We start from the raw sequence: 27,127 nt of genomic DNA, 5'->3' as shown, positions 1-27,127 counted from the left end.
TTTTAAATAGAATGTTTGTGGGCTGTACACAGGTTAGACTGGCTATGCAAGTTTTTGCTAAGAATGAATGTAACTTTGGGCTAAAACAAAGGCCTTTTTGATTCTTATGGTAACAGCATTAGCTGTGTGTTTCCCTCACTTATTAGTTACTAGAGAATATATTCAGCTTTTCAAAGAAAACGGTCACAGATTCTGCTACTGTAGTTAACAGTGTGTGCTACTTAATTTTGTTTTTGAGGTCTTCCTGTTGAGCTAATGAGGTGAAGGCTCAGAGGATGTGTTCAGATTTTGTGCTGCAACTGACAGTCTGTTTTTGCATTGGCTGTTTTAAAAAAAAATCTTTTGGCTCTGTTCCTTGGATCAGTTGTTATCCTCAGAATTTTATAGTGAGAGTCTAACAGTGTCCCTTTTCTCCTGAAAAGCAAATGCATTTTCTAACTGTGGCTCTGATGAAGAAAGAGAGGATCTTGGCTTAGAATTCATAGTAATTTGAGATTACTACAGGATAAGCAGTTTTTAAGAGCAGAGATGTCTGCGTGAAAATCCTAATTATCTTTTTCTTCCTCAGAATTCGATCATCCCTGGCCCCCCCTTCCTCTTTGGAGCCTGTTCCGTACTGCTGGCTCTGCTTGTTGCCTTGTTTATTCCAGAACATACCAATTTAAGCTTACGGTCCAGCAGTTGGAGAAAGCACTGTGGCAGTCACAGCCATCCTCATAGTACACAAGCGCCAGGAGAGGCCAAAGAACCTTTACTCCAGGACACAAACGTGTGATGACCGAAATCAGGAAGACTTTTCTATCACACCCAGGTCTTAGTTTTCACCTATAGTTCTGGATGTACATTCCATTTCCATCTACAATGTACTTTAAGATTGTCTTAAGAAATGTATCTGCATGAACTCCGTGGGAACTAAAGAAAGAACCAGAACCGGACAGTTTTCCAAAGATGTTACAATTTCTTTTGAAAAGAAACCTTTTGTTTATTAGCACCAATTTCTTGCCACTAAGCTTTTTGTTTTATTATACATCCTTTAATTAAAAACTATATACGTACCTTCTTAGATACTAGCAACGTCTCTGCTACCATTTCCTTCAGGTGTTGAGCTTTAACTTTATTTATGCTGACTCACAGCGAGACAGAGTACGTAGTACGGTTATGCACCTGTTCGTTTTAACATTGTAAAATCTTGGGTCAAATAATTCAAAGCCTTAATGCAGATGTACTAAAGTAAAGAAATGGTAAATGAATTGTTTGCATTAAAAAAAAAACACTCAAGAAAATTGTACTAAATCTGAATCATGTTTCAAGCTTGTTTGTAGTAGTTTTATTTTAAATATTCACCACTGTTTTTGAAATGAGAAAATATCAGCCATTTAGAATTTAAATTGGGGTAGAGTCTGTAAATCTAAATGCTGGCTCGAATCTGTTCCCCAGCTACTTATACCACTATTCTTTTAATGTTTGCATAATCATAAGAACCTCAACACTTGAATACATAATCTAAAAATTATATAGTAAAGCTGGTAGCCTTGAAAACGTCAATGTGATATCTATATGTAGATAAATATATATAGTGGCCTTTCAGGACTGTCACAGTAACACTTTATTTACAGAGCTAATGTTTGTCCTAAATTTTCAGGACCCTAGAAGAGAGCTTTATACAATTACTGATGTGAATTTCTCTAAAGTGTATATTTTTGTGTCCAGTTATATTATTTAAAAAAGTGTTACTTTGTAAAAATTGTACATAAAGTATTGTATAGTTTACACTGTTTTCATCTTGTGTGTGGTTATTGCTCAATGCTTTTTAAACTTGGAACATTCACTATGGTTAAATAAGGTCTTAAATGTAAATATTCTGTTAATAAAATTAAATATTTTAATGATTTTTTTTTAAAAGAAAGTCTTGATCTGTGATTCCCTCTGTAAGGTCTGTTTTGGCTTTATTTGTTACCTTAATCATTTTTACAGTAACAAATCAAAGCTTTACACCTTTCTCCTTTCAATCCCCTTTTTTTCTCCCTCACTACAAAATACTCCTGTAGGAAGACAAAACGAAATTAAATGGAATTATTTAAATTCTAAGCACAAAGCACAGTCAATAGTTGCAGATCAATCCGGTTTGTTTTTATATACACGTCATACTCCATAAATACTTTATTTAACAAAGCTCAGTTTACAGAAATACATTAAGTGCGACCTTGTGATTATTAACACATGTACAACTGTACACTGCAGAACTGCAAAACAATTTCAAATAAAAAAGAACTCCCTGTATGTCATAAATCCCATCCAAACCCTGTCACAATGTTTTTTATATATTACATAATATTTACAGGAAAAATTCTAAAATCACCAAGAGGCTACTTTCCAGATTATTAGTAAGTACTTTCAAGTTACTGTAACCAAGTATTCTTACTAATACTCCTATATTAAAGTCACTGCCCAATAAGAGTTACTAAATTTTTTAGGATAAACCCCCTAGTTAAGACTGCAACTATCAGCAGAGTTTCAATGTATCATAAGACTCCATACTGTGGCCTCAGAAAAATATTAGCAAATACTAGATTCTTTGTCTTATCATGAACCCAGTGACATTGGTATTAATATATTGAATGTCTCCTCTGTGTAGTAAAGTTCTTAAAAAGAGTTTTTTAAATATCACATAAGCGTTAGCAATCTTTGCAAAAACTGATCTATAGGTTTCATAAGAGAATGCCACTTGTATTGGGTGGTCATCAACAACAAAACAAAATAGGGATCCCTTGATTGGGTGAAATTTTTTTAACCTAATTTTTTACAAATACTTCTTACTTGAAACTGGTTACAGGAGAGAGAAAAAAGTAACTTTTAACAGTTACTTATTTTGCCTACTTTATTAAGCAAACATTAAAATGAACCTGCTCTGATATTATAAATACAATATTCATGATGTTCTTATTTAGTACTAATTTTTAAAACATTCCACTAATACAGATTTAACTGCATAACTAATAAAACTCCAAAGAAAGAAAAACCAGGTGAGTGTGGACTTTCCAGTAAGCATTAAAATCGTATAAACTTTGCAGCTCAAATGATTTAAAAGCACTTTATACCTAATCTGGTCATAAAAATACATTGTCCAAATTATTTTTATAATTTATCAAAATTACTTAGTAGACTTGTTCAATAGCTAATTTAAAGATGTTAACAAGGAAAATATTTACTTGCTATGAAGGATTAATTTCATTCACTGAAGGTAATTTTAGGACTTTTCCCTTTACTGTAAATATCAATAATATAGATATCTTTGGAGGTAATCATTTTCCCTCATAATTTTCAGATGTCAAATTTAAAACTTTTATTTTACCAATGAAAATAAAGGAATTATTAACATTCTTTGGCTTCATATTATGTCTGAGCAGGTTTTCATTTACCTATATACTCAATATGACTAGAATGTCCCTTATTAGGATCAACTCTTTCCTTGGAACTTGAGAATTTCTAAGGACTCATTTAATAAAACTCCTACTATTATTCTAAAATACCATGTTCCAAACTAAAGTGTCATTTACTCAGAATCTTCACTCCAAGCCCACCAAGTATAAAACTGGCTCCTCTAGCTTGCCATAAGACAACAGCAGTACTTTAAAAAGGATCCAAACAATCTAATAATTTTTCTAATTGAAACTTGCTGGCTTAGGATCTGTTCATGTTATTTTTAAACCATGGGGATTTCTAAAAGTTCAATAAAAAATAAAAAGATAACACTAGCATTAACTGTTTGTTAACTGCCCAGGGAAGTATGCTGAAGATGGAGAAGGGAGCACTGCGGGTTTTGAAGAGGTCTGTAAGGCTCCTAAAGTGCCATCTTTTTGATGGTCTGCAAATGAGGACAGAAAAAGATTATTTGTATTCACAAGTTTTTATATAATATGGTCAAACCACAGCATAAAATCCATTTCAGAAATGTCTTCTCACCTGGATTATTGAACAGGTTTTGGCTGAGCCCACGTAAAGGAATGCTATCTTCCCTTTTCTTCAGGTATTTGGATTCCAGCCCTAAATTTGCACCACTTGAAAGGAAAATAGTATTTATTTTAATAAAGACTTATTTTCACTTTAATAGGTATTTTTGAAGGTTTGTCTAATCTACAGATACACATATATAAAAATAAATACAACTTTATAGCTTTGTTCAAAAATCATTCACTGGTTTCTTAAACAAGTAATTTATCCATAAACCTTCCCTAAGGAAGCAGTATAATAAATAACACTAATAAATTGAAGAGCTAAGATAAAGAATATAGGGGAAATGGAAACTCTAGTACTATGAAACTAAGACAGTAGTGCATAAGTGATACGTGATGAATGAAAACACATTTTCATGCTTCAAGAATATCCTTACTACTTAATAATTTCTATCTCCTCTCATATTTAGAATACGAGTAAGGGGCACCTGGGTGGCTCAGTCGGTTAAGTCTCCGACTTGATCTCAGCTCAGGTATCGATCTCAGGGTTGTGAATTCAAGCCCCATGTTGGGCTTCACGCTAGGTGTGGAGCCTACTTTAAAAAATATTTTTCCTTTGCCAAAAGCTCTTCAAAATTTTATACTACTTCAAAGTTATTAATATGCACTATTAAAATAATGAATTCTAGTCAGATGAATACAAATACAAAATTTTGGAAAAGCATGGGGGGCATTTATGTAGTTGTGTTTTTCCCCTTTCCACCACCATATTCCTTTCTCTAGTAGTTCCTTATAACAAGAATTTAAATGGTCTTTTTCTAATTTTCAGAAAATAATTGGGTAAAAAGGTGTTGCCCTCAATTTTAACTTTTCTTCTTTAACCTTTGATACCCACTGCCACTTTCTCCTAGATGACAATGGAAAAAAAAACAATTATCAACCGAAAATACTCAAAATAGCTGAACAGTACTAATTTTATGGACACATGATTATGTTTGATTTTGTACCACAAATATATTTTCTGCAAGTAACACTGCTCTTGGTAAGTATGACAGAGTTAAATACATAAACCTGGCATTCTATCATTAACATGAATTCCAGATGCTCTGCCTGCTGAACAAATGTGAAAATAAATAGAATACATACACTTCCAGACTTCAAAGAATTCTGCTTTCTTAAAAGAGAGGCTCACGAACTAGTGTAATACTCATGTTGGTGCCAATTTTAGAGAAGCCAATAAATAAGAGTCGGAGAATTAGGATAAGAACTGTTAGTCACTTATTCTGCAATATACTGGAATGAGGATAGCTCACTGATAATGAGTTGTCAGCAGACAGGCCTTAACGTGATTAAATTTTAAGTAAGAAGAATAAAAAAATATTACAAACATCTGTTAATGTACCAGAGCGACTACGCAGAGACAGGTTTCCATGAGTTGTTTAATTTAGTCACAACTCACTGATGCAACAAACTTCACTCTGTAAAACTTGTGTAAGATCTAAAAAATAGGAAGCCATTTCTGAATAGGCAAAACAAGTCACAAATTAAAGATTACTTTGGTAGGTATTAATCTCACAACCTTGTTATTCTTAGCAAAGAATTCTAGCAGTTTAAAATAGCTGACTTCTGGGGCACCCGGTAAGTCAGTCGGTAAAGGGTCTGACTCGGTTTCTGTTCAGGTCATGATCTCAGGGTCCTAGGGTGGAGGTGTCAGACCCCCTGCTCAGCAGGAAGTCCGCTTCTCTCCCTCTACCTTCCACACTGCACGTGTGCTCTCTCTCTCTAAAGTCATGAAGTCCTTAAAAAATTAAAAAGTTAAAATACAATAGCTGGCTTCTCAGAGTACTTTACAACAGAAGCATTAATTCAGAAAGATGGAGAGCTTCAGAAGCAGACACAGCCAAAAACAAAAACCACAGAAAAAGGAGTAAGATTTCTATCTACTTGCCCAAAAGCATATGAAAGGTAAGCTCTTCAGTTACGTAGGAAACCTCTTAAAAAATAAATTTTACTGTATGTTAAACTGTATCCTACAGTTTAAAAAAAATATGGGATATCTCTAATAGATAAAAGGAATTCAGCTTCAATCTCACTGATGAGCAACTTACAATGTCATAAATGAATTAGTTGGGCAAAGTTTTCAAACACTGATAAAAATTATTTAAGATGACCTTCAAAATTACAAACATTAAATTTTATGCCAACAAATACTTACTTTTCCTTATCAGTTGAGCAAGGCATACTAATGGTTGTTCCTGACTGAACATCTCCTAGTGACGTATTTGGTTTTGTAAACTGCAAGTTAAAATGAACCTGTTAAGAGGGAAAACACCTCATTAGTGAGAACGGAGGTGCACTAACACTGCATTAGTGAGAACGGAGACAGGTCCATGCAGAGACAGGTGAGGTGGTTACATTTTTTTTTCTGATAACTCTAGACCACAGAACAGCTTCAACATGAATGTTCTAACACAAGCACATTTGCTTGAGATTTAATAACAACAAAGAATTCTACATCTCCTTGTCAAAAACATTCCTGTGATAGAAGCAAGATGAAGAGCGCAAAATGATTCTCTTAACAATAATTTTGAAGCCAAAATAAACATTAGTAGAGCTGATCCCTGAACAACATAGGTTTGAACTGGTGGTCTACTTATACATGGATTTTGGCCCGTAAGTATGGTACAGCCAAATGAGGTACCGTGTGTCTCCTCATCCCCATCCAAAGTTAGCGAAGCTGGATCCTGGAGTAACACCTCCTCCTTGTCCACTACCCAGAAATGCAGAAAACTTCCTTCTATGCAACATCTTAGGGAAGGCGGAGCACCCCTCCATCTCTCTAGGATCTGCTTTCTAAGCTGTCCACTTGGCTTCCTACATGGTTCTAAGGCAGCTTCCGCCGACAGGACACGCTGGCAAGAGGTGAGCCGCTGATCCCTGGGGTATTAGCTCACCAACCTGAAGAACATTCAGGCTGGTGGACAGCACCCCTCCCTGCCATCTGCTCTGCATTGCAGGCTTCCTCTTGTCACCCTGGGGTCCTCCCAGCCCCACTGGTGATGTGGTATCCTTCTGAGATCCCTGGCCAAGTATGATCAGTGGCTGGCCCTGCCACTTCAGCAAGAATCCCTCTCCAGAGCTGGTTCCTTCACTGCCTCTCAGCTCACGGCTTCAGTGAACTACCCTGCACACAGGTAGTGGGATGAGGAATGCTGAAAGCAGGAGAGAGTCCTGATGTTCAGCCTACCCGGTACCTTTCTCTGCCCTCCCTTTGCTTATTGTCATTTGGCAACTGCCCCCTTTTCAATCAATATAAAATACATCTGTAAGGGGTGGGGTAAAAAAATACATAATATATTAGAAATACGGTAGTTAACTTTGCCGGGAGTCAAAAGTTATACGCAGTTTTCAACAATGTAAGGGTTAGTTAACTTTGCCGGGAGTCAAAAGTTATACGCAGTTTTCAACAATGTAAGGGTTGATGCCCCCAAACCCCAGCACAGTTCAAGGGTCAACTGTACAATAAATAAGTATTACAGTTCTAAAAGTGGTCTCCCAACTTACCACAATGATGCATATATCTCATGCATTCTGAGAATTATTTCATTTTCAAAAATTTTCAAAGTCTGTTATATTTAAGGATTCTAAAAGAAAGCTAGGAATTTGAATTTTTTTTTCTTTTTTCTTTTTTATTTTATTTTATTTTATTTATTCATGATAGGCACACAGTGAGAGAGAGAGAGAGAGAGAGGTAGAGACACAGGCAGAGGGAGAAGCAGGCTCCATGCACCGGGAGCCTGACGTGGGATTCGATCCCGGGTCTCCAGGATCGCGCCCCGGGCCAAAGGCAGGCGCCAAACCGCTGCGCCACCCAGGGATCCCGGAATTTGAATTTTAGAACAATCAAAAAGTAGGGGCGCCTGGGTGGCCCAGTCAGTTAAGCAGCCAGCTCTTGGTTTTAGCTCAGGTCATAATCGGGCTCAGGCTCTGCACTCTACAGTCTGCTTCTCTCCCTCTCTGGCTCCCTCTGCCGCTCTCTGTGGCTCTTGCTCTCTCCCTTCCTCCCTTCCTCTAATAAAAAATAAATAAATAAAATAAATCTTTAAAGCAATCAAAAGTAATCCAAGAATCTATATAAAAATCAAAACTAAAACATGTGACTGAGGTTTCACACCAGAAATTTATAAAGAGGTTGCATATTAGAAAAAGGTATACATATAAATCACCACACAGGCTAAAAAAAATCATGACTACTTGCATACTAAAGGAAAAGGCATGAGAAAACTATTTTTAGAAAAAGTCACAATAAAATAGCAATACACAGATACTAACTTTATAGGTTAAAATTATGAATTAAGAAGGTATATGCTAATATACCTATCAAGGTTCAATATTCCAAAGACATTTTAGTTCTCCCTACAGTAATCTATGCATTTCACATGATAACCTTAAAAAGAAAAAGGATTTTTTAAAGTGAACAAGCTGATTCTAGTATTTCCTACAGAAAAATAAATATGGAAAAGAAATATTAAGAAAGTATCAGATATCAATTCATAAGACACAGGCAAAAATCAAAAATTAGGAAACTGAACAAATTAAAAAGAATGGTCTCAAATACTAAACACCACGTAATAGTACACAACTGTGATCTTTGAGAGAAGTGTGATACCTACAAGCCTTCTAGCTTTCCAAGTAGAGGCATTTTTTTACCTAAATTTTTACCTAAATTAAAGTACAGAGGGAAATCATAAATGCCATATGGAAGAGATCAGGATCAGAATTTAGGGAGGTTGGGATGAGTGGAAGTTGCAAAGTGGAATTCTGATGAGAAAGAAGCTATAAACGTGTGCCTTGGTGGCTCAGTCCGTTAAGCATCTGAGTCTTGATTCTGGCTCAGGTCATAATCTCAGGGGTGTGAGACTGAGCCCCATATCATGGAGTCTGCCTGGGATTCTCTCTCCTCTCCCTCTGCCTCTCCCCCTGGAGTACTGAAAGGAAGTAACGAAAAAAAAAAAAAAAAGTGAAATAATGACCACAATTTTCTAAGCTGTCAACCATTAACCCCTGATAACAAGTCCTCAATAAAAAGCCCTAAGCGGATAATGATATACATGAACCACATCAAGACACAGCAGAAATAAGATCTTGGGGGGAAAAAAAAATCAATGAAAAAAAGAAAATCATAAAAGTACCCAGAGAAAAAAGTCACTTTCTAAAGAAACTCCTTTAAGTGCAAAAGAAAAGGCCATAATTAGAAAATTAGGAAAGGAAAAACTTTCACAAAAACAAAAAAGCAAACATACACTAAAGGTAATAGAGCAATTACTTATGAAGTTAGTATGAAGATTAGAAGACAAAAGTAGTAAATTCAATTATTGCTAAAAAAGAAATCAGTTGGGGGGGGTCACACTTGGGTGGCTCAGTCAATTAAGCATCTGACTCTTGGTTTCAGGGGAGGTCATGATCTCAGGTCAAGAGATTGAGCCCCATCCCATGTCAGGCACCATGCTCAGTGCAGAGTCTGCTGGAGAGTGGGATTTATTCCTAGGATGCAAGGATGGTCCAATATCTGCAAATCAATCAATATGTGAAATACCACATAAGCAAAATAACTAAAAATCACATGATCATCTCAATAGATTAAGCAAAAGCATTTAAGGAATCCAATATTCATTTATGATAAAAATTCTCAATAAAGTGGGTCTGGAGAAAACATACTTCAACATAATAAAGGCCACATATGACAAACCACAGCCAAAATCATACTGAATGGTGAGAAACTGAAACCTTTCCCCATCAGGAAGAGCACAAGGATGTTCACTCTAGCTACAGCAATCAGACAAGAAATAAAAGGCATACAAACTAGTAAGGAATAAGTTAAAACAGTCACTATTTGCAGATGACATGATACCATACCTAGAAAACTCTAAAGACTACAAAAAAACTATTAGAATAAGTAAACTCAGTGAAACTCCAGGACACAAAATATACAGAAATTGGTTGTGTTTCTTGTTGGGCTGGCGAGATTGGGGACCTCAAAACGGCCGACCCCAGGCCAGCAACCTCCCAATAAAGCCGCCTTGCTGCCCCACCCCCATCATCCCTGCCACTGCCTTGCCTTGCCGCCCTACCCTAATTTAGCTTACAAAGACCTGTAACCCGGGATCCCTGGGTGGCGCAGCGGTTTGGCGCCTGCCTTTGGCCCAGGGCGCGATCCTGGAGACCGGGGATCGAATCCCACGTCGGGCTCCCGGTGCATGGAGCCTGCTTCTCCCTCTGCCTGTGTCTCTGCCTCTTTCTCTCTCTCTGGGTGACTATCATAAAAAATAAATAAATAAATAAATAAAAATAAAAGATTTACAAAGACCTGTAACCCTTGCCCTAATCGAAATGCTGCCCTGCCCCCATCTTCCCCGCTAAAAACTCTTTATAAACTCCCCCTGCGGTTTGCCTGGGTGTGACTTCCCGGACTCGGGCCTCTCCAAGTGACAGAACCTCGCCCAGGAGTGTTCCCCATTAAAGCACTCTCGAACCTACTGCCTGGCTCTGCTGTCTTTAATTTTCTCCACCAGTCATTAGAAGAAAACCTAACATTTCTATACACTAATAATGAGGTAAGAGAGGGAAATTAAGAAAACAATTCCATGTACCCCTATGTTTATCATAGCATTATTTACCCAGTCATAGGAACAGCCCACATGTCCATCAACTGATGAATGGATAAAGATGTGATATATATTTACACAATGGAATATTATTCAGCACAAAAAATGAAATCTTGCCATTTGCAACAACATGAGTGAAGCTATAATGCTAAGCAAAATAGGTCAGAGAAAAACAAATACCCTATGATTTCATCCATAAGTGGAATTAAGAAACAAAACAAGCAAAGGGGAAAAAATAAGAAAGACAAACTGACTCTTAATTATAGAGAACTGATGGTTACCAGAAGGGGGGTGGTGTGAGGGGATGGGCTAAATAGCTGATGGGTATTAAAGAGTGCCCTTGTGATGAGCACTGAATGATATGTGGTTTTGAATTACTATATTGTACACCTGAAACTAATATAACACAATGCCAACTTGAATTAAAACAAAACAAAACAAAAAAACAAAAGTGGGCAAATAATCTGAATAAGCACTTCTCCAAAAGAAATATACAAATAGCCAATAGAATATGAAAAGATGCTCAACATCACTGATCATTAGGGCTATACAAATCAAAAGTACAAGGAGATACCACACCCATTAGGATGGCTATTTAAAAAAAGAGAGAGAGAGAGAGAGAGAGAGAGAGAGACAAGTGTTGGCAAGGATGTGGAAAAATTAGAACTCTTGTACATCATTAATGGGAATGTAAAATGGTACAACTGCTATGGAAAACATTATAGCAGTTGCACAAAAAATGCAAAGTAGAAGTGCTACCAGCAATTCTATTTCTGATTATATACCCAAAAGAAATGAAAATAGGGCTTGAAGACATATTTGTTTGAAGACATATTTGTACACCTATGTTCATAGAAGCATTATTCTTAACAGCTAAACACAGAAGCAACTTAAGTGTCCATCAACAGATAAGCAAAATGTATTATATAGAATGGAATATTATTCAGCCCTATAAAGGGAGAAATTTCTAATGTATGCTACAACATGGATGAACCCTGATGACATATACTAAGTGAAATAAGCCAGTAACAAAAAAACAAATACTATATGATGATTCAACTTTATATGAGGTACTTAGAATAGTCAAAATCAGAGACAGAAAGTAGAACTGGGGTTACTAGGAGCTGGGAGGCATGGGGGAAATGGGGAAATTATTGGTTAATGGGTATAGAGTTTCAGTTTTACAAGGTGAAAAGAGTTCTGGAGATGGTTGGTGGAGATGGTTGGACAACACTATGAATATATTTAAAACATTGCCAGTGTGTACACAATTTTTAATTCTAAACTTTAAAAAGATTAAGGGGCGCTAGGTGGCTCAGTCGGTTAAGTGTTTGACTTCGGCTCAGGTCATGATCCTGGGATCCTGGGAATCAAACTCCACCTCAAGCTCTCTGCTGGGCAGGGAGCCTGCTTCTTCTTCTCCCTTTGTACCCCCACTCATGCTCTCTCACTCAATCTCAAATAAATAAATAAATAAATATTTAAAAAGGTTAAAACAGTAAATTCTATGTTATATGTATTTTACCACAGAATTTTTTTAGTACACTACAAAAGCTGAATTTTACTGTGTGTAAATGATACCTCAATAACCTGACTTAAAATGTAACTGGAAAGTTCTGAAGCTCATCAATAAAATTTTAGGGGCACCTAGATGGCTTCATCAGCTAGGCTTCTGACTTTGGCTCAGGTCATGATCTCAGTGTCCTGAGACTGAGCCCCACGTTAGGCTCCACACTCAGCGGGAAGTCTGCTGCTCCTTCTTCCTCTCCCTCTACCTCTCCCTTACTCATGTGCTCTCTCTCTGAAATAAATAAATAAAATAAAGTTTTTTAGATACACTGAATGAAACCCATGGATGAAAATTAAGCATCTTAGGGATGCCCAGGTGGCTCAGCAGTTGAGTGCCTGCCTTCAGCCCAGTGCATGATCCTGGAGTCCTGGGATCGAGTCCTACCATCAGGCTCCCTGCATGGAGCCTGCTTCTCCCTCTGCCTTTATCTCTGCCTCTCTGTCTCTCATGAATAAATAAAATCTTTAAAAAACAGAAAACAAATCCATTTACAATTGCATAAGGAAGAGTGAAATAGGGCAGCCCGGGTGCCTCAGCGGTTTAGCGCCACCTTCAGCCCAGGGTGAGTTCCTGGAGACCCGAGATCGAGTCCCATGTCAGGCTCCCTGCATGGAGCCTGCTTCTCCCTCTGCCTGTGTCTCTGCCTCTCTCTCTCTGTGTCCCTCATGAATAAATAAATAAAATCTTAAAAAAAAAAAAAGAGTGAAATACCCAAGAATAAACTTAACTGAGGAAGTTAGATATACCCTCTGAACACTATCAAACACTGGATGAAAGAAACTGAAGACTATACAAACAAATGCAAAGATGTATCACGCTCATGGACTAGAAGAATATTGTTAAAATGTCCATAATACCCAAAGCAATCTACAGATTCAGTGCAATCCCTATCAAAATATCAACAGTAATTTTCATAGAACTACAACAAACAATACTAAAATTTCTACAGAATCACAAAAGGCACTGAGTGGCCAAAGCAGTTCATGAGAAAAAACAATGCAGCTGGAGGTACATTTCAAGATATACTACAAAGCTATAGTAAAACAGTGTGGTACTGACACAAAAATAGACACACAGATCAATAGAACAGAATAGGATATGCAGAAATAAACCCATCCTTATATGGCCAATTAATCTATATCACATGATGTAAGAATATATACCAGTGAGGCAAAACACAGCAGACTCTTTAAATGGTGCTGGGAAAACTGGATAGCTACATGCGCTAGATTCAAACTGGACTACACTCTTAGACCACACGCAAAAATAAAATGGATTAAAGACCCAAATGTGAGACCTGAAACTGTAAAACTCCTAGAAGAAAATACAGCCATTACTCTCTTAGCAACATCAGCCTTAGCAACATTTTCCTGGATAGGTATCTCAAGGCAAGTGAAATAAAAGCAAAAATAAACTAATGGGACTACACCAAAATAAAAAGCTTTTGAATAGAAAACTATCAACAAAACAAAGAGACCACCTACTGAATAGAAGATATTTGCAAATGCTACATCCAGTAAGGGGTTAATATCCACATATAAAAGTGTCACAACTCAACACCAACCTCCCCCCACAAATAATCCAATTAAAAAATGAGCAGAGAAACTGAACAGTTTTTCCAAAGATATACAGGTAGCCACATGAAAACATGCTCAACATCACTATTTATCAAGGAAATACAAATCAAAACCACAATGTGATATAACTTTACACCTGTCAGAATGATCAGTAATGAAAAGACAAGAAAGAACAAATGCTGGTAAGGATGTGGAGAAAGGGATCCTGGGGTGGCGCAGCGGTTTAGCGCCTGCCTTTGGCCCAGGGCGCGATCCTGGAGACCCAGGATCGAATCCCACGTCGGGCTCCCGGTGCATGGAGCCTGCTTCTCCCTCTGCCTATGTCTCTGCCTCTCTCTCTCTCTCTGTGACTATCATAAATAAATAAAAAAATTTTTAAAAAAAGATTAAAAAAAAAAAAAAGGATGTGGAGAAAAAGGAAACCTCAAGCACTACTGATGGGAATATAAATTGGTGTACCACTGTGGAAAACAGTATGAAGGTAAACAGTATGAAGATTCCTTAAAATATTAAAAATAGAAATGCCATATGAATCTGGTAACTCCTACTGGGTATTTACCAAATGGAAAAAAGCATGGACTATTTATGCTTAAATATAAAACCACTCGTGTACAAACAAACATACACATACACATATATATTTTTGTATATGCTTTTAATATATTTGGATTATATCAAAAGAAACTCCAGAGTCATCTTCTCTGAAAAGACAACTAGGGACCGTAGGACGGACATTTAGACAGTTATATCCTTTTGTGTATTTGGTAGCTTCTCATGCTGATATATTATTTTTTAAAACAGTTACCACAAAATAAGCAAAAATTAATTTGGAACCATCTGGTGAATGATGTGGTTAATCAAACTGAGAAATGCTATCTCTAGGTAAAATCTGTCTCTGAATAAACATTGTGGGCTAAATACTATCAAGATAAATCAATCATCTAATCTTAGATAATACTCTCTCATTACAGAAAAATCTCCCACATAAACTTCAAGATGAAATCTGATCATCACTCTAAAATGTTTCAGCTAGGGTGGCTCAGTTGATTAAACATCTGACTCTTGATTTCAGCTCAGGTCATGATCTCAGGGTTGTGAGACTGAGCCCCAAGTAGGGCTCGTGCTAAGTGGAGCCCACTTTAAGATTATTCTCATTCTCCCTATGCCCCTCCACCCCCTGCTCACTCTTTCAAAAAAATTTAAATTAATACAAAATGTTTCAGTGATATTATCATTAAGTATTTTCCTTGACATCAAATAGCATCTTAGTTTTTGTTTTTTTTTTTTAAAGATTTGGAGGGAGAGCAGAGTGAGAGAGAGAACATGAGCAGGGATGAGGGGCAGAGAGAGAGAGAGAGAGAGAGGGACAAGCAGACTTCCCACTGAGCAGAGAATATGATGCGGGGCTCAATTCCAGGGCCCTGAGATCATGTCCTGAGCCAAAGGCAGACACTTAAACCACTGACCCACCCAGACATCTCAAGTAACATGTTTTTCATAATACTTTAATAGATACTGTAGTTTGCAATCATAATGGGGTTTTCACCACAAAATGTAAGCACCAAGGACTCCTGCGGGGTAGCTCAGTGATTGAGTGTCTGCCTTCAGCTCAGGGCGTGATCCCAAGGTCCCACATAGGGCCCCCTGCAAGGAGTCTGCTTCTCTCTGCCTGTGTCTCTTGTATCTCATGAACGAAATAATGAATGAATAAAATCTTTTAAAAAAATGTAAGCGGGATCCCTGGGTGGCGCAGCGGTTTGGCGCCTGCCTTTGGCCCAGGGCGCGATCCTGGAGACCCGGGATCGAATCCCACGTCGGGCTCCTGGTGCATGGAGCCTGCTTCTCCCTCTGCCTGTGTCTCTGCCTCTCTCTCTCTCTATGTGACTATCATAAATAAATAAAAATTAAAAAAAAAAATGTAAGCACCATATTGGTAAGGACTTGGTCTTGTTCACTGCCATGTCTCTTGTAACTAGAACAATGCTTGTCTATATTAGGCATTCATTAAATATTTATCAAATGAATGAATCCTTGGTGATTATTGTCTTCAAAAATAAAGGAGAAATTATTTTGTTTATCTTGCTTTAATATTACAAAATGTTCTATTTGACAGCATGGCACAATCTTTCAAAATACTTTGTATTTCTTTCAGCATGATTTGTTCTTGTTTAATTTAACTCATGTAATTTTATATCCTCACAGTTAAACACCTACTTAACTGTACTAAATCTTAACAGTAACATTTAAAGGCATCAGGTATAAAAGTTTCAATATCATGAAATAAAATGATCTTATTTTTACTACAACTAAAAAGATGATGTTTTAATCACTGTAGCTGCTAGCACAAGACTACCTAGATCAGTGATCTCCAAAGTAGGCAGTGATTATGACTACACACTGAGGTAGGAGAAGAAAATGTTATAAATTTAATATATATATTTTTAATTTCACTCTTTAATTTCTAAAATTTGAATATTATATTCATAGATAACATAATGAAGCAGTTATCCAATCAAATGTATTAACTCACCTAATCCTCACAATAAATCCAGTGAGGTAGATAAAAAATTATTGCTCCACTTTATAAGAGAAGACACTGAAGCATGAGAGAAGTTTCTTCTTTTTTGTTTATGTTTCAGTGGCTGGCCCAATTCACATATAAAGGCAGGATTTCTTTTTTTCTTTAAGATTTTATTTATTTATTCATGAGAGACAGAGAGAGGCAAAGACATAGGCAGAGGGAGAAGCAGGCTTCCTGCAGGGAGCCTGATATGGACTCAATTCCAGGATCCAGGGATCACTACCTGAGCCAGATGCTCAACAACTGAGCCACCAGGCATCCCTAAAGGCAAGATCAACTCTAACATCAGATTCCACCTTCTTAACCACTAAACAATGCTGTTAAGTACATAATACAGTAGTTGAGTAGTATATGCATACAATTCACAAATAAATAAATATTCCTGTATTAGAGGTTCAAGCTCAACGTGTTTTGTTTTAGGTTTCCTTTTGTTTTATAACTTTTGGGGGTACATGATCAAAAGGATACAGAGATAAGTGATATAGGAAACCCTGAAAGCCTTGTTCCTATGTTTAGGAACATCCTTGTTACAATGATTCCTCCAATTCCAGAACTATAAAGGTAATCTTGTAAGTGATATTGAGACCTATAAACTAGGTAACTATCTGGAAAGTAGTATTTCTTGTCCTCACATTGGATATTATATATATTCTTGGAAAGCTGTTTAAAATTAAAAAAAAAAAAAGAAAAACAGTGTGGAGGCTCCTCAAAAAGTTAAAAATAGAACTACTTTATGATCCAGCAATCACACTACTAGGTATTTATCCAAAGGATACAAAACACTAATGCAAAGGGATACATGCATCCCTATGTGTATAGCTGAATTATTTATAATAGCCAAGATATGGAAATAGTCCAAGTGTCCATCAGTTGATGAATGGATAAAGAAGATGTGGTATATATACACAATGGAATATTATACAGCCATAAAATTAAATCTTGCCACTTACAGTGACGCAGATGGAGCTATAGAATACAATGCTAAGTGAAATATGTCAGATAGAGAAAGACAAATACCATATGATTTCACTCATATGTGAAATTTAAAAAACAAAACACAGGAAAAAATGAGAGTGTGTGTCAAAGCAAGAAATAGACTTAATTGGGCAGCCCGGGTAGCTTAGCCGTTTAGCGCCACCTTCAGCCCAGGGCCTAATCCTGGAGACCCGGGACCGAGTCTCTATCAGGCTCCCTGCATGGAGCCTGCTTCTTCTCCCTCTGCCCGTGTCTCTCATGAATAAATGGATAAAATCTTTAAAAAAAAAAAAAAAAACTTTAAAATGAAATGAAAAAACAATTCAATAATATTCTCAAGAAAAATATTAATCCCAAGATGCAATCACATTTGAGTATATTAAGAAACAATAATATTCAAGAAACAAGTGTTGGCAAGGATGTGGAGAAAAAGGAACCCTCATATACAGTTGGTGAGAACACTAACTGATGCAGCCATTGTGTGAAACAGTATGAAGGTTCCTTAAAAAATTAAAAAATAGAATTACTGTATGATCCAGTAAAATTCCACAACTGGGTATTTACCCAAAGAATATGAAAACACTAATGTGAAAAGATATGTACACCTCTATGTTTACAGCAGCATTATTTACAATAGCCAAATTCTGGAAGGAGCCCAAGTGTCCACCGACAGATGAAAGGATCAAGAAAATGTGGTATATATATATACAATGTGATATTGCCCAGCCATAAAAAAGAAATGAAATCTTGCTATTTGCAACAACATAGATGGAGTATGTGAAATAAGTCAAAGAAAGACAAATACCACATGATTTCACTCATGTGGAGCTTAAGAAACAAAACAGAGGAGAAAATAAAGAGACAAACCAAAAACATATAGTTAAAAAGGCTTTTTTAAAATAAATATTTTATTTACTTATTCATGAGAGACATACAGAGAGAGGCAGAGACATAGGCAGAAGGAGAAACAGGCTCCCTGTGGGGAGCCTGATGCGGAGCTTGATCCCAGGATCTCATGTTGAGCCAAAGGCAGACGCTCAACCACTAAGCCACCCAGGTGCTCTAAAAAGACTTTAAAAGTTAAAAAGAAGCATAGGCCTAAGCAACACAGTCAGCTTATTTGTAGGGCAGCCCGAAACTAATTTGATAAAGGGTTTATAAAAACAAATTCAAAGTCCTCCATTCAAAATATTGTTTTCAGGGGCGCCTGGGGTGGCTGAGTCAGTTAATTAAGCCTCTGACTCTTGATTTTTGCTCAGGTCATTATCTCAAGGTCACAGGATCAAGCCCACATCAGGCTCCAGGCTCAGCAGGAGGTCTGCTTGAGATTCTCTCACTTTGCCTCTCCCCTCCTTGTGCACACTCTCTAAAATAAATACATCTTTAAAAAAAAAATCTTTTCAAAATTGTTTCTATGATTTACAAAACAATCAATTTTGACCTAAACTTAAGAATGAAAATAGAATCAGTGGCTGGTCTGGGATGCCTGGGTGGCTCAGCAGTTGAGCATTTTTGGCTCAGGGTGTGATCCTAGAATCCCAGGATGGAGTCCCACACTGGGTTTCCTGCATGGAGCCTGCTTCTCCTTCTGCCTGTGTCTCTGCCTCTCTCTCTGTGTCTCTCATGAATAAATAAGTAAAATCTTAAAAAAAAAAAATCAGTGGCTGGTCTGGGTGAATTATTGTGAAAATAAAATTATAATACATGTGAAAACAATATATAAACCTAAGACATTAAGTACTAACAATGATGATGAAGAACTCAAGTGGGTAGAAAAAAATCTCAGCAAATATCACATTGAAGGAAATGCTAGTTCTATGCTATTTAAGAAAATGTTGCCAGAACTACATTTTAGAATATGCTATAAGTCTACCTTATCACACCTTAAAGTCCTGGCAGTAAAATCCAAAAATGTCACCATAGCTAATACATCAGCAGTATGAGGTCAGTAATTCTAGTTAGGTTTGAGAATTGTAATAGAGAATGAATAAAAATGGAAAACGGTTCAACAGGGATAAATAAAATTTAAGGAGAGTAATGTCCAGCTTTTTATAAATTATAGTGACTCAAGAAATACCATATAGTACAGGTAGTACTTCCTATAAGCATAAACTAGATATTCTGGAATATATTTATCTATTAACCTAATACTTAGCAACTGACCAAAACACTAATAAATCTTTAAAAGAAAAAAATTTGTTACTAGCTTGCTATATTTCCTCCCAAAAAAGTATTAGTTAATTTGTCTACCTTTGGTCCTGAAATTGGGTGGTTGGTATTTTTGGCAGATACAGGATGAGGAAAGTTATTCTGGAATGCATATGCAGAGGAGATAGGATAACCAATCCCAAAACTTGGGTAAGTCAGTCTACCATCAACCTAAAAATAAAAACATAAAAAGGTAAGGATGAGTTATTAGTTCTAAATAGTATTTACTGATCTATGAGACACTGTTATAATACTTAAAAACACTATCTTTAGAGGCCAATTTTATCATGACAACACAAAACTCTGCTTTAATAATAAATAATAGCATGAGACTAGGATATCTAAGCTTTCTTAAGGAGTGGCCTTGCAAGCTTAACAAAATGAACCACTGGACCTGTCTTTGAAATGACTTCAAATGACCTCTCTGAATTACCTTGGTTCCCTATAGATCTTCCATTCCCGAAAATGGGATGGGGGAAGGGTGGAGTCATAGATCAATATGCCAATCAGATACAAAATAAAAATAATTTTCTGCCAGAATGAGAACAAGGTATGTGTTCTTAAATGGACTGATTCTGACAGTAATTTGCTTTGCCACTAATTTTCAAATATAGTGACAACACCATTAACTAAGGTCATGAAAAGAGTTTATAAGAGAACTGAAACACAAACCTTAAGAAGCAACTGTATAAGATCACTGGCTACACAACAAAAACACCTTTTACGTAGCTATTTATCATCAATTCAGAAGGTTAAGATTCAAATTTCTTCAAGTTGTAATTCAGTGCTAGGTACTTCTTTCCACACCTTTTTCCAACTTAGCAAAAATCTATTCTTTTAAACATCAAGTCAATCTAATTTATAAATACAGTTAGGTATTTGCATTTTAAATCCTCTGCCAATGCTCTCCAACAAATGACTACCAGAAACATGTCTATATGTGTACACCCTGGGTTTACTGCTCCTTGCAAACAATGGAGACTGCATACTGTGGGAAATCTAGTAAGAGGGGGTGTGACAGTATGTAGGTGTTAAAAGGGACTTTATTAGACTTATGTGTTAGGTGTTTCAAGGAACAGTTTAATAAAGTGTGGCCTTGTTGTGGTTCAGATGCTATCTGGAAATGGGGATAACTGTATGACTCAGTATCTGAAATAAATCTTATTAGGTAAGTATTAATGCATTGAGGCCAAAACCGTAGTTGGTAAAGAAGGAGCAGTAAATCATGTTAGCCAAGACGGGAGAATGTTTCCCATTTTGTGGTTTAGCAATGTTCCTTTTTTTTTTTTTTATTGTGTTCAGACATGATTATGATGTGATCCTGTTTTTGTCTTGATCTGTCACAGTCACAGAGTGGCCTTGCCTGATGTTGATATTCTGTGAAATTATTTATGTTCAACAGGAGAGCCCCAAGACCTAGTTGTGAGTGCTAGGCTAGCTCTCCTAGCAACACCAGGGCCTTGGTGATAGTACCAAGCCAGCTCCCAGATGTAAGGAGTTGCTCTTCTTTTTCTCCCAATTTCTTGCAAGGAAAAAGCAAGAGACCTGGTCCTGGGAGCTAAAAACCTTAAATCTCATTAACTACTTCCTTCTAGAAACTGGAGCTGACAGACTGATAAAAGGACATTTCTTTCTCTTTTCTCTTAAAATTAGAATTCAGTTTGGGCTCCTTCTATCATAGTTCCAACTTGAGCTCAAACTCTGTTTTCCCTTCTTAAGGTCCCCAGAATACTCCCTTCTTTAGCACATTTGGCATTACTTATTACTGAATGATTTCTATATCCAATTTTTAAAAGTGCACCCTTGGGTAGCCCGGGTGGCCCAGCGGTTTAGCACCGCCTTCAGCTCAGGGCCTGATCCTGGAGATCCGTGATCAAGTCCCACGTCAGGCTCCCTGCATGGAGCCTGATTCTCCCTCTCCTTCACTCTCTCTCTATCTCTGTGTCTCTCATGAATAAATAAATAACATCCTTAAAAAAATAAAATAAATAAATAAATAAAAATTTAAAAAAATAAAAAGTGCACCCTTGAAATATAGCCTCTTTATTAAGAGCAAGTTTACCTATATATCCCACTTCCAGGTGGGACTTAACCTGTATCTCAGTGCTAATCAATATCTAGTCATATTAGTCATGGAGACTTCCTTAGTCTGGCAACATTTTTATTTTAGGCAATTTACTAAGACCACTCACATCTTAACTTAAATCTTACCACATTAGAGTTAGAAGAAATTCCACTTCTAATTGTGTTACTGCTAGAATGCACAGGTGGAGTGGTAGAAGGTCCCAATACATCTTGTTTTCTCACTAGCTGATTTTCATTTAGTTCTTTATTTAACCATGTGATTACTTAAATAAAAGAACAAAACAAGGTAAAGAATTTTGACTTTTTAATTTTCTAATAACTTTAAACATTTAAAAGTTATATTGAGATCTTTTTAAGTCTTTCAGAATAGCTTATATCACAGGAAAATATAGGTTCACCTAAATGCTTATCATTAAAGACTCTTAGCAACCACCACATACATAGAACTCTTTATTACTATCAGAAGTACGTATTTCTGCTAGTCTTGGATCTCTTTGAAGGCTTTCACTTCTAGAACAATATCTTACAGCTTATTTGAAGTTCATACTCTTGTCTGATAACCAATACTAAAAACTGAGAAAATGTGAGGATCCCTGGGTGACTCAGTGGTTTAGCACCTGCCTTTGGCCCAGGGCGTGATCCTGGAGTCCCAGGGATTGAGTCCCGTGTCGGGCTCCCTGAGTCCCCAGGGATTGAGTCCCGTGTCGGGCGCCCTGCATGGTGCCTGCTTCTCCCTCTGCCTGTGTCTCTGCCTCTCTCTCTCTCCCCAGGGATTGAGTCCCGTGTCGGGCGCCCTGCATGGTGCCTGCTTCTCCCTCTGCCTGTGTCTCTGCCTCTCTCTCTCTCTCTCTCTCATGAATAAATAAAATCTTAAAAAAAAAAAACTGAGAAAATGTTAAAGCTTAATCTTATATTTCAGTTTCAAATAATTCATGTTATTACTATTAGATAAATATAACAATTAAAATAAGGAATAGTGAAGACCTTTAATATGAAGAATTTAAATTACAATCAATATTTTCAACACTTAATTTTGGGTTACTGAGACATTTAATACGGTTTTTGTTATAATGATAACTGCTTTACAGGGCAACTGATATACAAGTTACTATAGGAAAGACATGAAGACAATGTAATTAAAACAAATTATTTGGCTGTAGCAATATCTTGATTTACCTAGACTTTTATGAACTCAAAATTTTCAGATGAATAGAACAATTATAAATCTCATTTACATAAAAAGGTAAAATACTTACACTTCTCATTATTTTTTAGAAGCTGTTTGCTTTCTTCAAGCTTTTGAACAGTAGCTTCTAACTGTTCTTGTAATTTGCATACCTGAAATATCAATCCTCTCTTATTAGTATAATAAAGGCTAAATAAAAACTAAGGAATGTATCTCTATTAATTAAATACCATTAACTATTAAATAGATAAATGAATTATAATTCACCTGCATAACACCTGTATGTGTACGTATATATAACAAACACTCAAGGTATCTAAGTCATGATAACTAACTTTTCAAATTGAAATAGGTTAACTTGGGCAGCCCAGATGGTTCAGCGGTTTAGCGCCGCCTTCAGCCCACGGTGTGATCCTGGGGACCTGGGATCAAGTCCCACATTGGGCTCCCTGCATGGAGCCTGCTTCTCCCTCTGCCCGTGTCTCTGCCTCTCTCTCTGTTTCTCAAATAAATAAAATCTAAAAAGAAATAGTTAACTTGTGCTGAAGCTAGTTATGTTCTTTTGGGGGGATAAAAAAGCCAAAGCTCTTCTCTAATATAACACATTTTTTTAAAAACCTGAGAAAAGTGGTTATACTCTAGAAGTAGTCACACACGCAAAAATATAGAATATTCACTACCTCTTGCTCTTTAATTCGGAGAGCCTGTCCAACATCTTGTAATTCCTTTTGTTCCTTTTGTAATTTGTCTTCCTTCTCAGCCAAGAGTTTCTCTTGTTGAACAGTTACTGTATTCTTCAGTTTTAATTTACCCATTAAAGTTTTCAGATCCCCCTGTAACTTCTTGATAATTTCATTTGCCTGTAAAAGAGCTTCATATGTATATCTCTACTTAACCCAATGAAATTTAATATTCTATTATTTTTAAAAACAAACCTTAAGAAGTTCTGCTGATAATGATTTTATTGTAGCTTCAAGTTTTCCTAGCTGTACCTGATTTTTCTCACCATTCTCTTCTAAAGCCACCTGATACATATTTTTTAAAACAAAAATAATTAATAGGATGTTTGTGTTTAAAAAAAGCATCACTTGTAAATGTGATCAACAATTTGTTTAAAAAATGTTTAAATAGACCTTTTGTTCCTGGATTGTATCAAATGCTTCTTTTGTTCTTAAAACAAGCTGGTCCTTATCCTTGATTTCCTGTTCTAAAACAGCCACTTTTGTTTGTAGCTGATTAATATGCTTTTCTTTTTCATGGCATTCGGCATCTAGTGTAGAATTCTCTCTTCGCAAAGAGAGGACTTCTTGCTTAGCCCGCTGGAGTTCCTAGAGGAAGAAAAAAAATGATGCAGTATGAAAAAGAGAAGTTAGCTGCTCTGGTTATTTATAATTAGACATTTAAAATATTTAAGAAGCCTTTCAAAGTTCTAGTACTTTTTTTTTTATTTCATATAGCTTTTATTTAAGATTTATTTATTTTAGATTTTTAAAGATTTTATTTATTATAGAGAGAGTGAGCAGGAAAAGGAAAAAAGGGAGAGAGAATCCTTAAGTCGACTCCCTATTGACTATGAAGCCCGTCTCAGTGCTCCATCCCCTGAGATCATGAACCACCCTGAAATCAAGAGGCGGCCACTTAACCAACAGAGCCACCCCAGCACCCCTCCATATAGCGTTTATTTTATTTATTATATTTATTTTATTTATTCTATTTATCCTATTTATTATATTTATTTTATTTATTTCATTATTTTTTATTTTATATATTTTATTTTATTTTATATTTTTTTATTTTATTTTATTTTATTTATTTTATTATTTTATTTATTTTATTATTTTATTTTATTTATGAGAGATCCACAGAGAGAGGCAGAGACACAGGCAGAGGGAGAAACAGGCTCCATGCAGGGAACCCAATGTGGGACTCTAACCCGGGTCTCCAGGATCAGGCCCTGGGCTGAAGTCGGCGCTAAACCGCTGAGCCACCCGGGCTGCCCTTAAAGGGTAAAAATTAGAGACAGATTTTGGCTCTAACATAAGGAATAGATTTTTAACAATTTGAACTCTTCAAAAATGGAATAGTGTTCTTAAGGATTAGTGAGTTCATTCCTATTTGGACCTATCTAAGCAGGTAATAAATGACTTTGTGCCAGAGATGAAGAGAAACTTTTACACTGGACCAGATAATTTCTACAGTCCCTTCCACTTTTAAGGATTCTTAAGATTTTCTAATTTTAGGCTCATGGGCTCAATAAGAGTTATAATCATTATAATATTTCCCAATGATTCATGAAGCCTGTTTCTTCATAGTGAAGGATCCAGATACACGTGGTGATTTAAAACAACATATACAAAAATTGGTCTGAAAATCTAGTACTGATTTTTTTTAAAGGATACAGAAGTCCCTCTAAGGTTGTATGTAACTTGTAGACTTGAAATATGATTGTAAAATACACTAATATCTAATTCAATGACAACAAGGAAAATAATCTTGATTTATGAATAAATTACAACTTTTAAAAACTAGTAACAAGGATTTTTTCATACCTTAAAATTTACACTTAAAAAAAAATCACTTAGGTAATAAATGCCCATTATAATAGAATTTCAAGAACATAAAATAAAAAACCCTATCATTCTACCATGTAAGCAGTGGTTCTCAAGCTAGTATGCATATTGAAATCACCAAGAAAACTTTAAAACTATTGATGCCTGGCTCCATCCCCAAGAGTCTTATTTAGGACGCCTGGGTGGCTCAGCAGTTGAGCATCTGCCTTTGGCTCAGGGTATGATCCCAGAGTCCTGGGATCGAGTTCTACATTGGGCTTTCTGCATGGAACCTGCTTCTCCCTCTGCCTATGTCTCTGCCATTCTCTCTCTCTGTCTCTCATGAATAAACAAATAAAATCTTTTAAAATAAAGTCTTATTTATAGTTAGTATGAGGTACGGCATGGGCAGTAGAACTCAGTAATGGATTCTAAGGGTAGCCAAGGGTGGCTGCTACAATCTGCTGTTAACATTTTGCTCTGTTTATATGCATTGATTTTTTTTTTAAAGTACTCATACTGTGCAGTTTTATAATCAACCTTCATACATATTACGATCTTTCCATGTCAACAAATATGTTAACACTTCTGGATTTGCTCTTAGTTCACTCTTTAAAACAAAAGTAAGCAAATATAATTGTTATTTAAAAACAGATTTTTTGGGGGACGCCTAGGTGGCTCAGAGGTTGTGTTTGCCTTTGGCTCAGAGTGTGATCCTGAGATCTAGGATCGAGTCCCACATCAGGCTCCTTGCAGGGAGCTTGCTTTGCCCTCTGCCTGTGTCTCTGCTTATCTAATGAATAAATAAATTAAAATCTTAAAAAAAAAAAAAGATTAAAAAAAATCTAAGATAGGTCACTTCCCAATTAGCTAATACCATCTAAATACTGCCAAGTATACACAACTCGAGGATATAGTATTTCTAGATAATTTTCATCTTTAACAAAACTTTACAAAATAATTTTATAGTATTATGCCACAACATAATACTTTGATTTTAGAAGCAAATTCTACTATCAGACAGACTTGAATACAAATCAAGGTTCTTTGGTGTAACCTTGGGAATTATTTAACCTCCCTGAATCTTAGTTCCCTCATTTTTAAAACAGAAATAACAAACACTTCATAAATTACTTCACTTAATTTCCATAAAAACCCTAATGCAAATTGCTTAGCATAATGCCTGGCACACAATAAATAATAAATGGCAGCAATTATTTTTAGGGCACTAATGCCTAAAAGGTATAATTTACCATGATTAGGTAACAATACTCAGAGGTTTTAAAAAAAAAAAAAAGTTCCCAGTGCAACGACATGGAGTTTGAGTGAAATAACTCAGTTGGAGAAAGACAAAAACTGTATGAAAAACTCATAAAAACAAAAACTCATAAGTGGAATTTAAGACACAAAACAAATGAGCAAAGGGGAAAAAAGGAGGAAGAAAGAAAGAGAACAAGTGAGCCAAGAAACAGGCTCTTAACTATTGAGAACAAATTGATGGTTACCAGAGGGAAGGTGGGTGGGAAGATGAGTGAAATAGATGATGGCAATTAAGGAGGACTGCACTTATGATGAGCACAGGGTGTTGTATAAAGTACTAAATCACTATATTGTACACCTGAAACTAATATAACACTGAATGTTGACTATACTACAATTAAAAAAAACAAAGGGGTTCCCAGGACTGATCATGTTCGAGTCATCTGCAAATCTTGAAAGAAAGATTATGATTAGACATTAACGAGTGTACATAATGAGATGAGCACTGGGTGTTATAC

At 36.3% G+C, this 27,127-nt stretch overlaps 2 protein-coding genes and 1 long non-coding RNA gene across 6 annotated transcripts in view; 2 read left to right on the top strand and 1 right to left on the bottom strand.

The window, feature by feature from the left end:
* MFSD14A (major facilitator superfamily domain containing 14A) overlaps positions 1 to 1,775 on the top strand; it is a 39,112-nt gene extending 37,337 nt beyond the window's left edge. For both annotated transcript variants that reach the window (XM_038541223.1, XM_038541225.1), the window contains exon 12: positions 569 to 1,775. In XM_038541223.1, coding sequence (XP_038397151.1) covers positions 569 to 775 — 207 coding nt within the window. In that variant the 3' untranslated portion in view covers positions 776 to 1,775. The remainder of the gene's footprint in view (positions 1 to 568) is intronic.
* Positions 1,776 to 1,929: 154 nt separating this feature from the next.
* The window catches only part of SASS6 (SAS-6 centriolar assembly protein), a 43,219-nt gene continuing 18,021 nt past the window's right edge, over positions 1,930 to 27,127 (bottom strand). For all 3 annotated transcript variants that reach the window (XM_038541220.1, XM_038541221.1, XM_038541222.1), the window contains exons 9-17: positions 23,934 to 24,128; positions 23,736 to 23,825; positions 23,481 to 23,660; positions 22,871 to 22,952; positions 21,741 to 21,877; positions 19,572 to 19,700; positions 6,169 to 6,266; positions 3,964 to 4,058; positions 1,930 to 3,865 (exon numbers count right to left, since the gene is read on the bottom strand). In XM_038541220.1, coding sequence (XP_038397148.1) covers positions 3,759 to 3,865; positions 3,964 to 4,058; positions 6,169 to 6,266; positions 19,572 to 19,700; positions 21,741 to 21,877; positions 22,871 to 22,952; positions 23,481 to 23,660; positions 23,736 to 23,825; positions 23,934 to 24,128 — 1,113 coding nt within the window. In that variant the 3' untranslated portion in view covers positions 1,930 to 3,758. The remainder of the gene's footprint in view (positions 3,866 to 3,963; positions 4,059 to 6,168; positions 6,267 to 19,571; positions 19,701 to 21,740; positions 21,878 to 22,870; positions 22,953 to 23,480; positions 23,661 to 23,735; positions 23,826 to 23,933; positions 24,129 to 27,127) is intronic.
* On the top strand, positions 4,513 to 6,947 carry LOC119876382. Its single transcript, XR_005361151.1, has 3 exons — positions 4,513 to 4,995; positions 6,392 to 6,626; positions 6,732 to 6,947. It is a non-coding gene; the product is annotated as an uncharacterized LOC119876382 (long non-coding RNA).

The sequence above is a fragment of the Canis lupus genome, chromosome 6 (genome assembly GCF_011100685.1).
Source record: "Canis lupus familiaris isolate Mischka breed German Shepherd chromosome 6, alternate assembly UU_Cfam_GSD_1.0, whole genome shotgun sequence".
Taxonomy (NCBI): Eukaryota; Metazoa; Chordata; class Mammalia; order Carnivora; family Canidae; genus Canis; species Canis lupus.
This window is presented reverse-complemented; position numbering and strand designations above follow the sequence as displayed.